This window comes from Talpa europaea (assembly GCF_964194135.1).
Source record: "Talpa europaea genome assembly, chromosome: 3".
Taxonomy (NCBI): Eukaryota; Metazoa; Chordata; class Mammalia; order Eulipotyphla; family Talpidae; genus Talpa; species Talpa europaea.
Window position 1 is genome coordinate 116929806 of NC_140069.1, and position 15720 is coordinate 116945525.

The 15720-nt window shown below is 41.0% G+C and overlaps 1 protein-coding gene across 1 annotated transcript in view; it reads left to right on the top strand.

Moving 5' to 3' along the window:
- Positions 1 to 395: 395 nt before the first annotated feature.
- The window catches only part of LHFPL3 (LHFPL tetraspan subfamily member 3), a gene marked incomplete at both ends in the record, with an annotated part of 346792 nt that continues 331467 nt past the window's right edge, over positions 396 to 15720 (top strand). The window contains one exon of the mRNA XM_084230615.1: positions 396 to 840. Within this exon, the coding sequence (XP_084086741.1) occupies positions 396 to 840 (445 nt within the window). The remainder of the gene's footprint in view (positions 841 to 15720) is intronic.

Consider the following 15720-nt stretch of genomic DNA (forward strand, 5'->3'; position numbering starts at 1 on the left):
GGCGCTCGAGCTCGTGCGCCACGCTGCCCCGCGCGGGCTTTGCCGCCTTCAGCTGCAGCTGCTGCGGCGGCGGCGGGGAGAGGGGTGGGGAGTGGTGAAGGGGGCTGGAGCCCCGGCCGGGGGGTAGGGAGGGAGGGAGGGACGGACGGAGGGAGGAGGGCCGGGAGGCTGAGCCAGGCGAGCCGAGGGGTGCTCGGCGCTCCCCCGCCCTCCTTCCGGGAGCGAGAATGCAGACTCCGAAACTGGCGCTGCTGGGCTGAGGCGGAGGCAGGGGAGTTGCAGCGCGCGCGGCTCGGTGAGTGTGTCTCCCGAGCGCCCGCGGCGGGGGGAGGCGGAGGGCGAGGAGGAGGAGGAGGAGGAAGGGGAGGAGGAGGAGGCGGAGGAGGAGGGGGAGAATGCCCGGAGCCTCGGCCGCCGCCGCCGCCGCCGCCGCCGCGATGCTGCCGGCCCAGGAGGCTGCCAAGCTGTACCACACCAACTATGTGCGGAACTCGCGGGCCATCGGCGTGCTGTGGGCCATCTTCACCATCTGCTTTGCCATCGTCAACGTGGTGTGCTTCATCCAGCCCTACTGGATCGGCGACGGCGTGGACACCCCGCAAGCCGGCTATTTCGGGCTCTTCCACTACTGCATCGGCAACGGCTTCTCCCGGGAGCTGACCTGCAGGGGCAGCTTCACGGACTTCTCCACGCTGCCCTCGGGCGCCTTCAAAGCCGCCTCCTTCTTCATCGGCCTCTCCATGATGCTCATCATCGCCTGCATCGTCTGCTTTACCCTCTTCTTCTTCTGCAACACGGCCACCGTGTACAAGATCTGTGCCTGGATGCAGCTCACCTCGGGTGAGTGCGCTCTCACCTCCGCGGAGGCGGGAGACCCGGGCGCCGAGCCGGGCGCGGCGGGAGTGGGAGGGACGGGGCCGCGCGCGCCGCGGGGTGCCGAGCAACTTAAGCCTCTGAGGCGTGGGGGTGTGGAGGGCGAGAGCCCTGGGAGGTCCGGAACCCCCGGGGTTCCCGAGCTCCGCGCTAGCGCCTCGTCCCGGGGTTTTCGAGAAGCTCCCAAGTGTGGCGGACGCCACCCGGAGGGACGCGCCGCGGGCAGGGCGGCTGTTGGGCCGAGCCCGCCCAGAACTCCCGCCGCGAAGTGGCGGCGCGGGGCGCGCGTGAGGGGCTGAGGAGGACTGAGGAGGGCTGAGGAGGGGCTGAGGAGAGGCTGAGGAGGGGCTGAGGAGGGGCTGAGGAGGGGTGAGGAGGGGCTGAGGAGGGGCTGAGGAGGGCTGAGGTGGGCTGAGGTGGGCTGAGGAGGGGCTGAGGAGAGGCTGAGGAGGGGCTGAGGAGGGCCTGAGGAGGGCTGAGAGGGGCTGAGGAGGGGTGAGGAGGGGCTGAGGAGGGGCTGAGGAGGGGCTGAGGAGGGCTGAGAGGGGCTGAGGAGGGCTGAGGAGGGCTGAGGAGGGGTGAGCCCGCCGGGCGCCCGGCGGTTTGGAGGTCGGAGTGCGAGGAGAGGCAGCCTGCCCGGCCCCTCTGTGGGAGCGTTTCTGGTATTGCTTCAGCAGGTGCGGGGGGAGTGAAATTGTTCCTCTCTGTCCCGGGCAGTTATCAAATGTTATCATCCACCTAGAAATGAGTCAACCCCACTTCTGCGTTGGGCTTCACCCTTGTAAGAAAAATGTAGCTTAGAATGTTCCTCAGCATTTCCCCAGCGGCACGTCTTTCTTCGGTTTGCTTCCTTGCCAGAGCAAAGGTCCCATTCCAGCTTCAAAATGAGAGGTCTTGAGAGAAGCAAGATTTCGTTTTGGGGGAAGTGGCTTTAGGGAGACGGGAGGAGAGGAAAACCTGTTTCCTTAGCCTCTTCTGACAACTCTTTGCCTGTGGATAAGATTGTTGCTACCTGGAGAATATGAAAGTGCTTTCTGTGAGCAGTAAAGTTACTTTCAACCCAGAAAGGATGGGGGTGCATTTCTTGGTGGCTTTGGAGAGTCCTGAAAGAAAAGGGCCTCCTTTTTCTACCTCCCTTATTGCCATTTCCTCTCTGCGAGCCACCTTGAATGCCCTCCTACCTTACAGAGAGCGCTCCTCAGGCGCCTTAAACCCTTCAGTTCCAACATTGTGGGGATCCTTTTGATTGTGTGGGTGGTCTGATTGTGTGGGAATAGAGAATGTCTCAGGCGGCCAACTTTTCTCACTTGTGTTTTATTTTATTGCTTTTCTTCTTTAAAGAAGTTACCTTCAAGGTTTAGAAGTTATTCCTGTGCCAGGGTAGGTTTTCTGGGGAGCAGGGATTCCATCCCTGAGTTTACTAGAGTTTTGTGAGATGATTAAACCTTAAAAGTGCTGATGAAAGTGTTAAGGTTCATAATCTTGATTTGCTGCACGTTTCATATAAGAGAAACGTGTGGGTGATTAAACTTGTATGGAAGTATTTGCTTTGTATTAAGTGTCTTAGCTGATTTTGATTCGCCTTGTGAAGTCTGCAGGTGAAATGCAGGAAATGAGCACCAGTGGAGCATACCATTCTCCTGGGATATGAGTTCTCTGCTTATCCACTCCTAAGTTCTTAAAGCAAGCCCCTGCCTCCAGGTTTTCTTTATAAATGTTAACTTTTATGGCTATTTCAAGGGTAAACTAACTTTGAGATCTGGAATAATTCATAATTCTTCTTGATACTTAACTGTGATTTGACTTTGAAGACATCAGGACACTGAGGATGCAGATGTTTTAGAAAAAAATTAGCCCTGCACAGCTAATTTTAATTTTTCTAAGTTAAATGACCTATTTAGACTGGGGATTCAAATTGGATTGTTTTTCCAAAGGTCTGAGGTAATTTGCAGGTGATTTCTCAACGACTTATTCCTAAATATTTTATTTTTGTGAGATATTTTACTCAAAGTTCAAGGTTTTATTTATTTTTTCAAGGTTTTATTTTTTAAGGAAAGAAAGAAAGCTATCTTTCTGAAAGAATTATCAACTTTGAAAATAATATAAACTGCATTTATTATAATTTTTTTCTTTCCTCTTCTCGGAATAGAGCACACAAAGATCAGTTATTTTTGGATAGTGACATGTGATGCCATGTTTTCAGAAATTTGATGTAAATATACTGTTACCTTCTATTTCCTGTATGTAAATGTAAAATGTAATAATAGACTGTAATAAGAAAGATAATGACGACATAGACTTCGTTTTTGGACAAGTCCAGATCCTTAAGTTGTATGCATACTTTTAAAAACTTTTATTTGTAATTTATTTGGCATTTTATTTCTAGATAAAGCATAACAGGAAATACTTTTATTTATTAATGAAGTATATTAAAGAGGAATGAATCATGACAATGGGTCAAATAAAATCACTATCAATTATAGTCACCAAATTTTAAGGAAAAGGTAATAAAAGATATTTCTGTAGAAAGTCACATTGAATGTGCTTTTCAGTGTTGTTTACGTCTCATGGCAGTAATAAGAAATTTAATACAATGCAATTTAAGTTACTTTCAAAGTTTAATTTCTAAACTTTATACTGTTCCTCTTAATGTTAAGAAGACTACTCATAATTTAAGTGTACCTACGTTAACCCAAGAGTAATTTGCTGACTTTGAACAATGAGATTTATTTGTTTATTAGAGACTGTTTAACCTTCACTGGAAGTCAGATAATTAACTTGTATTTTCAGTTATCAAGCTTTTAATATATTAATATCATAAATAAGAGCCAAGTAGAATATAAAACCTTGCATGAAGTGATACACTAAGATGATGAAGCAAGAGTGATATAGATGTGGCAATAAAGTATCAAGAATTACTCATTTTACTCATTCCTGAACGGTGAACTAGAAAACATATTTAATTTGTTGGACCGGAAAATGATGTTGTTCTTCTATCTAAATGTATGAAGCACATGTAACTAATGGTGCTATTATGAACACCTGCTTCTCTCTCATCTCTCCCCTCTAAGTTGTTTACCATAATAGAATGAAACTATAGAATTAGGAGCTAATATCTCATACTGCTTCTGGCTATAGTCCTGTACTTCTGGAACATGCCTAATATAAAGAGAGAAGACATAAAAATAATATATAAGGTATATAATAGCAATCAGTGACACAGAATTTCCCAAATTACAGAAAAATAACTTCATGAGAAGAGATATAAGGGGAATCAAACCAAGGCTTTTTTTTTCTCTTAACAGAAAGATGTAAAGGAAATTTTATTGCTCTGGAAACTTGATAATCTATTTCCATGTTTTTGTTCTTAAATCAGTATTTCAGTCTGCTTCCCATTTTATTAGTAGTCAAGTCTCTTAAGTGTGTTTATTTTACCAACTATAAATTATTTGTTATGTTTCCAGAAGCTTAAGTGTTAATCATTATAGGCCAAATAAATTACTTTTTAAAAAATAAGCTAAAGCATCAATGGAGAATTTAAGGTTTTTTTTAGATATTCGAGATGGACTTCTTGGTTGAAAGCAGTGATGAGGAGGTTCTTGCTTTCATCTGTGAAGGGCAGCTGGTCCAGAAGGGGTTGTATTTGCCAGATCCCTTACATCGGTCTTGTCCTCCTAGGTCTACCAACAAGAAGGGCCACCGCTATTGCAAGGCTCTCTGTGACAAGGTTAAGGGCTGGAAGCTTAGTCACTTTATCTGCCTTCCAGTCCTAATTCTCCCCATTTCTTTTTAGTCAGTTTGCTTTCTTAAATTGTATAACTTTGTTGCCTAGGTGATATGACACTCACCATAAGTAATCACTGGATTTCTTAGCCTTTAGCACCCTCCTATCTCATAGTACCTTGCTATTTTCTCATATATCTAATAGGTACTTGTGGTCACAAATGTGTTTGTGTGTTTGTTTAATGTCCATATTTTCTAGTAGCTTGAAAATTCCATAAAGCCATGTTTGTTTTGCTTCATATGGCTGGGCAGTCAAGATCATGGATGCTAGTGTAAAAGAAAGTGGGTTTGAATTCTGGCTCTCGCGCGCGTGTGTGTGTGTGTGTGTGTGTGTATGAGAGAGAGAGAGAGAGAGAGAGAGAGAGAGAGAGAGAGAGAGAGAGAGAGATCCTTGCCTGCGGCTGGGAACGAACCCAGCGCTGCAGAGGCTGCCTGCAGCCCCCGCAGCCCTGCAGCCCCGCAGCCCTGCAGCCCCGCAGCCCCACAGCCCAGCGCTCAACCGCTGCGCCACCATGGGAGGCCCCTCTCTCTTACTAATTGTATGACTTTGAGAATTAGTCTCTCTGTACTACTGTTGCCCATCTTTAAAACAACCAAGACTGGAGCAAGGATTAGGTGAGCTGGGGTGTATCCTTCTAATAGACCCCAGTGCAAAGTAAGCAAGCACTATATAAGCATTAGAAATGATTACTGTTCTTGGGGCCACCCTGGTGGCTCAGGCGGTTGAGCGCCATACTGTGAAGCTGTCCGCAGTCTCTGCAGCGCCAGTTCGATCCAGGCTAGCCGGCAAGAATCCCACATGGCGCAGCAGATCTCTCCTGTCTCGCCCGCTGCTCCCCTCAGCAGTGTATTTCGTCAGTCTGCCTGTTCTATTCCCCAGTCTGTCTCTGGTGAATCCCCTCAGCTTTCCATGCATTTGGCCTGTACCCCGGTTCTTGCATAAAAATAAATAAATCTTTAAAAAGAAAGGGGAAACCCTACCATCTATTAAAAAAAAAAGGGAATGATTACTGTTCTTGTGTTGTTAGTATTGCTATATCCTGACCCGTAGTAGTATGTATGTCTGGTACATGGTAGGTATTCCTTATACTTTTGTTGAAGTAATGAATATAAAAATAGAATGAATGATCATTGAGGCAAAGAATGAAAGGATAAAGGAGGGGTTTAAAATTTCCCACATGCCATGTGAAGTGAATGTCACATATTTTGAAAGCCATGATATGCATCTTTCTCATTGGCTTGTGCCATCAAGCAGTAATAACGCTAAAGGAACTCTTCCACAATTCTTTAATGGCAATGGTTGTGACTTTACAGCCTAATTCATGGTGAGCGTATTCCCAATTGGAGGCTTCTCTGATGCTTATTACACCAGTGCTGCTTTATTACAACAATGAGATATAATCAGTTAAAACTTAGGATTCAGAACATTTTTCCCTACCATTTAGTTTTTTTCATGAAAAAAATTATATTATTTAAAATAAAGATTTTAGGGTCTCCTTGGTGGCGCAGCAGGTTGAGCACAGCGCTGTGAAGCTGTCCGCAGCTTCTGAAGCTCCAGTTTGATTCCTAGCCAGGCAGGGAGATTCCCACATGGCGCTGCAGACCTCTCCTGTCTCACCTGCTGCTCCCTTCAGCAGTGTATTTCAGTTCTTATACCCCAGTACTTAAATAAATAAAGAAATCTTTAAAAAAAATAAAGATTTTATGTAAGAATCAAATTTCTTTCATGAACAGCAGGAATGAGTTCCAGGTTATGATTTTCTTATGTGCCATTAGAAGTCATCTGGACAGGAAAAGAGGACGTGGCTTCTAGGAATTCTTTTTTTTTCCCTGGACATCAGTGCAGATGTACTCTTCTTGGACCTGCCAGGGAGTTTGCTGAACCTTCTTAGATGGGTGACCCTGTGACCCTGTGTGTGCAGTGCTCTGAAGGGATGCTCTGAAGAGGGACAAGGTTGGCATTTACTCTTGAGTACTTGGCCTTTAGGATGCCATCAGAATGTACCAGTTGGCATTTGAGAAAGCAAAGTCTTGCCTCAAAGAGCTGCTAATCCATCTGAAATTCAGAGTTTTGGAATGACCCTAAAGAGGGGTTTTTCTTCTATATAGATGCAGAGGGGAGAATGTGTCCCCCTGTGGGGCAGTTTTCGTTTTCTAATAGCCTACCCCATTTGTAAGAATTTTCTTTTTTCCAAGCCAAGTGATTTTAAATGAGAATTTGTAAACTGGGTTTTTCTTTTCATTTTTTTTTGATACTATGTAGTATGACAAGGAATGTGACAATTGAAAAGATGTTGTAAAACATACTAATGGGGATGTCAAAACAAATGAATTTTATAACAGTGAGATCTTAAGTGAACATCTGTGAAAAATAACAGGCCCTATATAACCCATTCGGTATATTGTTAGGTGGATTTTCCCCTTGGTGCAAAGCTGCCCATTTAATAGTTACCCCCCCATTGCTAAAATGTTAACAAGGTGCTTATATGTGCCTACAAATAATATACACATACATACCTAACTAACTAGAATGTGGTGGCATCACACATTTAACAGGAAAACTGCAACTTAGTAATTGGTACTTTTGTTTAGTATGATGCTGTGATCCAATAAAGAGAATCCAGATGGCCAGGCTTATACTACATTTTATGTATATATATATTAAAAAAATTCTTCAAAGTGCGCAAAATTCTAAATGAAAAAAAAAAGTAACAGCAGAGCATATAGCTAATAGTTACAGTCTGTGGCTCATTGCACTTCTCTGTGTGGTATAAGGAGATAAACTATGGGGAGAGGAATAGAGAGGACTTCAGATCACAGTTGTATGAAGCAAAGAATACTCCAGAATTTTAATTTGGGGTTTAATAGCATGATAACTGGTAAGTTTTAAAGTATAATTTCCATAATGTATTTGAACTTTAGTGATCAGCACCAGCATTAATTAATGTGATTTTTCCTTATAATGAATCAACTAGAATTTTTATTTGATATGAGGAAGGAATCAAGAAGATGGTCTTTATTCTTAGTAATAACAAGAAGGTATTACTACATGAAAAGTAAGAGGCTTGTTTATATAGCAAACAGTAGGTAAGTTATTTGATGATTTAACATAAAACTGTTATGTAAAGTCACTGGAGCATCTCCAAAAAAGAAATAAACAAAACGACCTTCCCCAGCATATCCCTGAATATTCACATAGTTTATATCATGCAGCTCTCAAATTATGACTGCAGTTCTATGACGTTCTTACTTCACAGGATCATGGTATCATTTGTAATTTAAATTGTCCTAACTGTAATCTTGAGTTTATTTCCCATCTCTTCAACTGAAAAATGAAAGAGTGACTTGCAAGGGGAGGACAAATAGTATTGTGACCAATATAAACATGAACCCCATCTCCCTACTATTGTGCAGAATGAAAGAAGAAAGCCAACCCTTTCTGAAGTAGCATTGCCAGTTGGAATTGGCAGAATGGCTCTTGCACACCTAGATTCTGACATCTTTCCCAGACTAATGAAACTAGGACTGTAGGAGGGAAGGGAGGGCCTAAGTATGCTTCATAGATTGATTGGAGTTAGTCTGCATGAAAATTTGAGATTATGACTTATTCATGAAAGGACTGTTGGAAGAGTAGTGAAAGGTAGTGAAAAGAACAATAACAGTTGTAGATCAGAAAATGGCCTTAGCTCAGAATCAGAGGTGCAGAACTGTAACTTACCTGAGAGAGTTCTTCACAGCAGTTACCTTATTAGAAAACAATAATATGTAACTCAACTTTAACATTAGTACAAAATGCATTATCATAGGCCCATTTACTTAAATGTTTGGAGCCTCCTTGTGGAAATGAGACTGATATGATGGTCTACATAGCCTTGTTTTTGGTTTCAATGAAGACCAGGAGCAAGGCTGAAAAATCAAAATGGAGAAATGTGTTATCAGGGCCTCCCCGGTGGCGCAGCGGTTGAGCGCTGGGTTGCGAAGCTGCCCGCGGCCTCTGCAGCGCCGGTTCGATCCCGGCTGCTCCTTGGCCACTGGAGGAGGGTCCCATATGGCGTGCAGACCTCTCCTGCCGCCCGCTGCTCCCCTCAGCGGTGTACTTCGGTCCTTCTGCCTGCTCTGCTCCCCGCTCTGGCTCTGGTGAATTCTCTCACCCTCCCGCGCTTCTGACTGTACCCAGTGCATGTATAAACAAAACAAACAAACAAACAAACCAGCAAACAAATAAATAAAGCATGCCTCTATAAAAAAAAAAAAAAAAAAAAAAAAAGAAATGTGTTATCATCGACAAAAGGCTGAGTATTTGAAAAACGGGCAAATAGATCCAGCTGTGAAGAATGACAGTGACATAGAAGAGTGATACAAAAAATAAATGAGGTATGGCTAGGAAAGACATAAAGAAATTCAAGGTTAAAAAGCCTGTGGAATTTGATAATATCAAAAGCCTGTGGAATTTGATACCACCGATATCAAATTTAAAATGTAATGGCACAGGATAAGCAGAAAGCTGGAATATGCATTACCCTACACAGCTGTGTACAAATCCCAGTTACCAAGAAAGAAAAATGATGGCTCCACCCCCCATACAGGGAGTTATAATAGATTCTAAGATGAAACTATCCAAAGAGAGAGATGATCGAACTTGTACCAAAGATGAAAAAACAGAGGATTAAAATAAGCCAACCTAAGAAAGAAAAGGTCATTGCAAAATTCAATAAAAAACATTTCTGTAGTTTCCTTTTGAAAATCTAGTTACATTGCAATGCTAAATTGATTTCTATAATGCCCTTAATGGTGAACGGGAATGTACAGTGAGCACTTAGGGTAAATACATTTACAAAGCATTTTAAGAACACAGTTACAAGCTAGATTAGCAAAGATTCATATGATTAATAGCCAGCAATACTGTGGATCTATATAATGACAAATATTAGTTATCTTAATATGCACATTTTAACCAGGTGACTGGGTCAGTTATCATGTAAAAACTTTCATGGAGAAAGGAATGCCGTAATATATTATTTTATGAACTATGATGATGACCCTTTGATGGATCATGAGATCAATTTAATAAAAATTGATAAGCATTAAAACATGAGTTGAAACAAGAGAAAATATGAGTGCAATGCAGATAGCAAAAATTTTATGAAACTTATTTCTTAAAATATTTACACATATGTGTGAACTAGATTGCACTGTATAATGTATTACTTACTGTGGGATGTTGTCAAAATGAAAGACACTATTCCAGAGAAAAGATGATATAGTATGAATTTAGAACAATAACTTTTTCTTTTGTTGAGGTCATGTTGGTTTACATCATTGTATTTTTGGAGTATAGGTGCCCCTACTCCCTTCAAGTGTTAGTACCATAGTGCACCTACCACTAAGCATCATGGCCCACCACCTTAGTCTATTGTGCTCCCTTCCCACCTTTGCTGTGAACCCTTCCCCTCTAATCCCCCTCTGGATCCCTCAATTCTATAATCAGTTTTCCAGGGTTATTTTCTAAATTTGGCTTTATCTGTTCCTTTGATTAGTTTCGATATCATAAGTGCACCATTTACTATTTGTCTTTCTCTTTCTGATATTGCTCATTGTGAAAGGCATGAATTTGTCTTTTTTGATCACAGAGTAGTATTCCATTCTGTATAAATACCACATCTTTTTTTTTAAGGTTTATTTATTTAATCATACAAGAACAGGGGTACAGGCCAGAGGTGTGGGGGGTGAGAGGATTCACTAGAGAGAGTGGAGAACAAAGCAGGCAGATTGACTGAAATACACTTCTGAGGGGAGCAGTGGGTGTTAGGAGAGGTCTGCTATGCCATGTGGGTATCTCCTTGGCCTGGGATCGACTCATGCTGCAGTGGCTGCGGTTTGCTTCATATGTTGTGTCTCAACCCCTGCACCACCAGGGAGGCCCAACACCACATCTTCTTATCTGCTCATTTGTTTTTAGGCATTTAGATTGTTTCCATATTTTGACTATTGTAAATAGTGCTGCTATGAACATAGGGAGGGACAAGGGGCTCATATCAAAGATCTACAAAAAAACTCATGCAACTTAACAAAAAGAAAACAAATAACCCAATCAGAAAATGAGAAGAGTTCTCCTCAGCAGTGTATTTCAGTCAGTCTGCCTGTTCTGTTCCCCACTCTGTCTCTGGTGAATCCTCTCACCCGCCACCCCCTCACCCCCCCCCCCGCACCATCTCTGGCCTGTGCCCCAGCTCTTGTATGCATAAATAAATAAATCTTTAAAAAAAATGAGAAGACAAACAGATGGTAATTGGCATGTGAAAAAAATGTTTGTTATAACTTATAGTTAGGGAAAGGGAAATCTAAACCACAGTGAGATACCAACTCACTCCTGTAAGAATGACCCATATCAAAAAGACCAGAAACAATAAATGCTGATGAGGATGTGGAGATAAAGGAACTCTCTTACATTATTGGTGGGAATGTAGATGGGTTCAACCCTTGTGGAAAATGGTGTGGCGGATCCTCAAATTATTAAAAATAGATCTGCTGTATGACCCAGCAATCACACTACCAGGTGTCTACCCAAAGGCCACAAAAACACTGATTCATAGAAAAGTAGCTCTTATTTGGAATAGTGGGAAAGATTTTGACCAATTCACAGCTAATTTTGTATAGAGGGTGGGTAGACTGGGTAAAGTATACTTAACCTGAGTAATTTGAGACACTTTTCTGACCTCCATTTATGACTTTTATTACTAATGTATCCCAATTAGGTTGTGAATTGATTGAAAACAAGAATTTTTTTTTTTCCACATGTAATTTTATTGGTTGTTTATGCTATAAAAACTGACATCCCCTCTGAGCAACAATATAGGTAAACAAACATTTCAACAAGTGTACTTAATCCACAGCCAAATAGATATGGACTCATAGGCTTTTTGTATTATAGGGATGTTAAAATTTTTTTAGTAGTTTCTTCATTTTCTACATAAAGAAATAATAATAGTAAATGCTAATGAGCAATTACTATTGCAAACTCTTTTAATTTAGTATATTTAACCATTACAACAATTATACAAGATTAGTATTATAATATAACCCATTTTGCAGATGAAGACATCAAGTCTTAAATATTTGTTCATGGTCACAGAACCAGTGAGTGGTTTGAGCAAAATCAGATCCTCCCTCTGCCCTATAACATATTTCCTCTTAGTCTCAGAGAAATTAAGAGTTTTTCCAAAATTTTATCTTGGAAGAATGGAGACTAACACACATTTGATTCCCAGTGCAGTGTTATTTCTACCATTTTCTTTTGCCTCCCAACTTGATGTGCATTTGTTTAACAGATGTCTTCAATATGCATTTTCACCATTATGTGTCAACTTGAAGAGAAGAAGCTGCTATTTACAGGGGAAATTTGCCTACCTGTTTATTAGACTTCTGTCTTTGAGCATGCTTAGCTCTGACAAGGTATACCTCATCTCATCCTTTTAATTTCCATAATTTAGAGCAGAGTGGTTCTTTGCACAGAATGCCTCCTTGGTTATACTTGTGATCTCATTGCTGCTATTCTTTATCTATCAGTTCTTGCAGGCCAAGGGTAAATGTCAGTATTACTGCCTTTTTGTCATCCATTCCTGCCCTGCATCACATACAGAAATTTCTTACATGATTCACTTTTTCATAGTGATGGTGAAGGTGGTAACAGTAGACAGAACCATCAAATCATGGACACATTTCCAGAGGGTAATAATAGACTTGGGCAGCTTTTGGAGACTTCAGGATGGGGAAGGGGAAGTGGATGTGTGGTCAGAAAATTTGCATCTTGACTTGGCCACTTATTGACGAGTGACTTTGGGCAAGTCATCTAACAACTCTTGACTTGATTTTTCTAAGGCTTATGTAATTATATTCCAGTTAATAAAATAGAGATGTCAAATTATGGACATTAAAAACACCATTTGCGGGGCCTCCCTGGTGGTGTAAGGGTTAAGTCTCAGTGCTATCATGCTGTCATCTGTGGATGAGTTAGATCCCTGTCAGGGAGCTGACCCGCATAGGGCAGAGTGGACCTCTCGTGTGTTGCTCCTAGCTCCCCTTAGCGGCGTGTTTCAGCAGATGTGCCTGTTCTGCTGGTGAATCCTCTGTCTCTGGTGAATTCTCTCACACCTACACCCCCACCCTGCACCTCTGGCTTAGACCCTACTTCTTCTGTGCATAAATAAACAAACAAACAAATAAATAAATCTTAAAAAAAAAACAAAAAACACCATTTGCTAACCAAGTGTTGTGCCAATAAAGTAAATGTTAGGGAAACCGTCTATGATGGGGTGACATTAAAGCAGAAAGTAAATAGGGAAGAATCCTAGATAGACAGGATCCAGAGTTAAAGCATCTTAAGATGAAGGAGGCTTTAAAAATATCCATCTTCTCTCTTTTTAGGAACATTGAGCTAATGCATGTGAAACATTTAAAACTGGACCTAACAAATAGTAAGCACATAATACATGTTACTATGATTACTGCTGCTACTACCAAAGAAAGCAATACTAGAGGAGTGCTTAGTATTTCAGAAAATTTAGTAGATAGAAAAATTGAACTCATAAATACTGAAAGGACAATTTCATGTCACAGCTTATACATGCCACACCTACCCTGTTGTGAGGATCTAGAAAGATAATGGCTGAAAAGCCTTTTATAAGCTAGTGTTCCATAAATGCCATTATGGAATCCCATAAATGATTCCTATAATAGATTTTGTACATTATAACAAAACACCATATTCAGTTAAGAGTTTAATTTTGTGTAAACATGATCTAACTATTTCATTTTATTAGTCTAATGACTCAAAGTAACAAGAGTGTATTTTTGAGATAATTTTGAGCTGTTTAATAACTCCATCTGAACAAACTTGAAAAAAAAAGCCTTGTTTTTACAGACAAGATGGAGAAGAAAATCTTTTGATTATGTAGGCCTAAGCATTTGGACATTCTTATTAAATTACCCCCAAGTAATAGAGAAATATTATCAGATATTACTCATTATTTTCTTCTTTGCAGTTATCAAAAGCAAAATTGAGTATTCTCAATCTGTAAAAACATCATATAACAGGAACAAATCAGTAGTATTTTTTTCTGTATTATTTTAAATGTAGCTATAATATATTGAAAATTAGGTTTCCTAATGTTATATCTTTATTATTCTTCTTAAGTCAATAATTAGTGATTAAAAATACTCAGATTTTGGCTCAAGTAAATATTGATCTGGTGTCTTTTTTTGCAATTAACATTAAATTCCATGTTTTTTTTTTTTTTATCTTTTCTAGAACAGGTAAAAAAAAAAAATCCCAAGATTGCTTTGTATTAATAGTTTTGTTTCAGGTTAAAGCCATTAACTTTTGGAACATGAAGCTATCTGGCTATCATGACTACCTCTATGACTGATGCAAGCTACTGGGTTGATTAATGAACAAATGAACTTTCTATGGTCTGTGTATTTTCAACATCCCTTTTGTGGTGACTCTCTAGTGTTGATGCTGACTAGATGAGACTGAGGCTTTAGATAAGCATGCTCATCAGAATCTGCATTTCTGGAGATGCTGGTGAAGAGATGCTGGTGAGCACTGCTTGGTCATTTCCCAGTTGTGTCCTGTAGGTCAGAGTTAATTGCTTTGCTCTTCCAGACCTCTCAGTCTGCTGGAAATGGCTCTCTCTGTAAGATGAGCAAGGGTCGGGAAATAGGCCAGCATCCATTCAACCCTAGTTCACTTTACTGATGACCCTCCATGACTCCAGGATGGGCTCTAGAGGGAGCTCTAGCCCTGTCAACTTGTGCCTCTCAGACCTTTGCCTTTTTATGGGGTCAGGCCCAGTATCATCTCCCCCTGAAACACTTCTGTATGCATGCAATGGAAGGGTATGCTTCTTTACCTACCAGGAAAAAGGTAACTCCTCCCAGACTTTCTGCAGCTACTTACCTTGATAAAAAGTCTTTGAAATTATTCTCTATAACTTATCTGACCTTTTAAGAAACTTGTGACTTTCCAGTTACCTACTCTTTTGTGGACTCATGGGCATGGTCTTTCCCCGACAGAATATTTGTGCTGTTGTTTCTTAGCCTGGAGATGGACATTTTGGACTAAAATGGGCATCCCTCGAGAATTAGCCAAGTCACCAGAAACCGTGCAGGTCACTGGAGAATTCAAAAGAAGCTGAAGACTTCACAACTGCAGAATTCTAAAAGCTGTTTGATCTTGGAGGTCATGAGCTATGCATTATTGGTGCATATCTACAACTGCCTGAGTATGTTTTGAAAGTGAAAAAGTAGAGTTGGAAGTTCCATTTCTTGGGAAACCTTATGGACCTTTTCAGAATTTAAAAATGTTTTCAGTAATTTAGAACATGGACCCCAGTCATAGGCAAATAAGGCTTCATCTGATCAGAATGAAAAACTGAGCACTGAATTTCATTAATGTTTCAACCTACACATCCTAGACTCCATTTCCTTAAACAAAGCAAAAGCAAAAGAAAAGGGATGAGTGCTTACTTTACTCATGCTTCACTTTCTCCACTGGAAGCCACTCAAAGAACACACACTTTCCATTTTCTTTTTTCTCTTTTTAAAAATGGACCTGAATTCAATCTGACTTTTATTTTATCTCTTTGAGAACCTAAAGTGCAGAAAGTACTTTATAGGAAAACTTTAAAAAAACACACGTCCCTGTTCAACGTCAAATCTTTTCTTCCATACTCAAAAAACATTCTTTTTAATCCCCACCAGAATTCCCACTCATTGGCCTCATGCCACACTGTGGCCCCAGTGCTCACTAATGTGTCTGTGCCTGAGCAGGCCAAGCAGAAAATCTGAAACTGTGCTGATACTTCAGCAATCCAGCACACTAGCATCACTGTGGGATGGCTTAGACTTTTGGGACTGAATTTAATGTGCTTAGAACAAAGAGGAAAAGTTTTGGAATCAATGTGAGTTCATTTGACAAGGGCCTTTCCCTTCCTTTGTATATTATTAAAGAATTGATTTTTTTTTTTAACAAAAGGTTTCTAAAGAACGAGTCTAATGATTGTG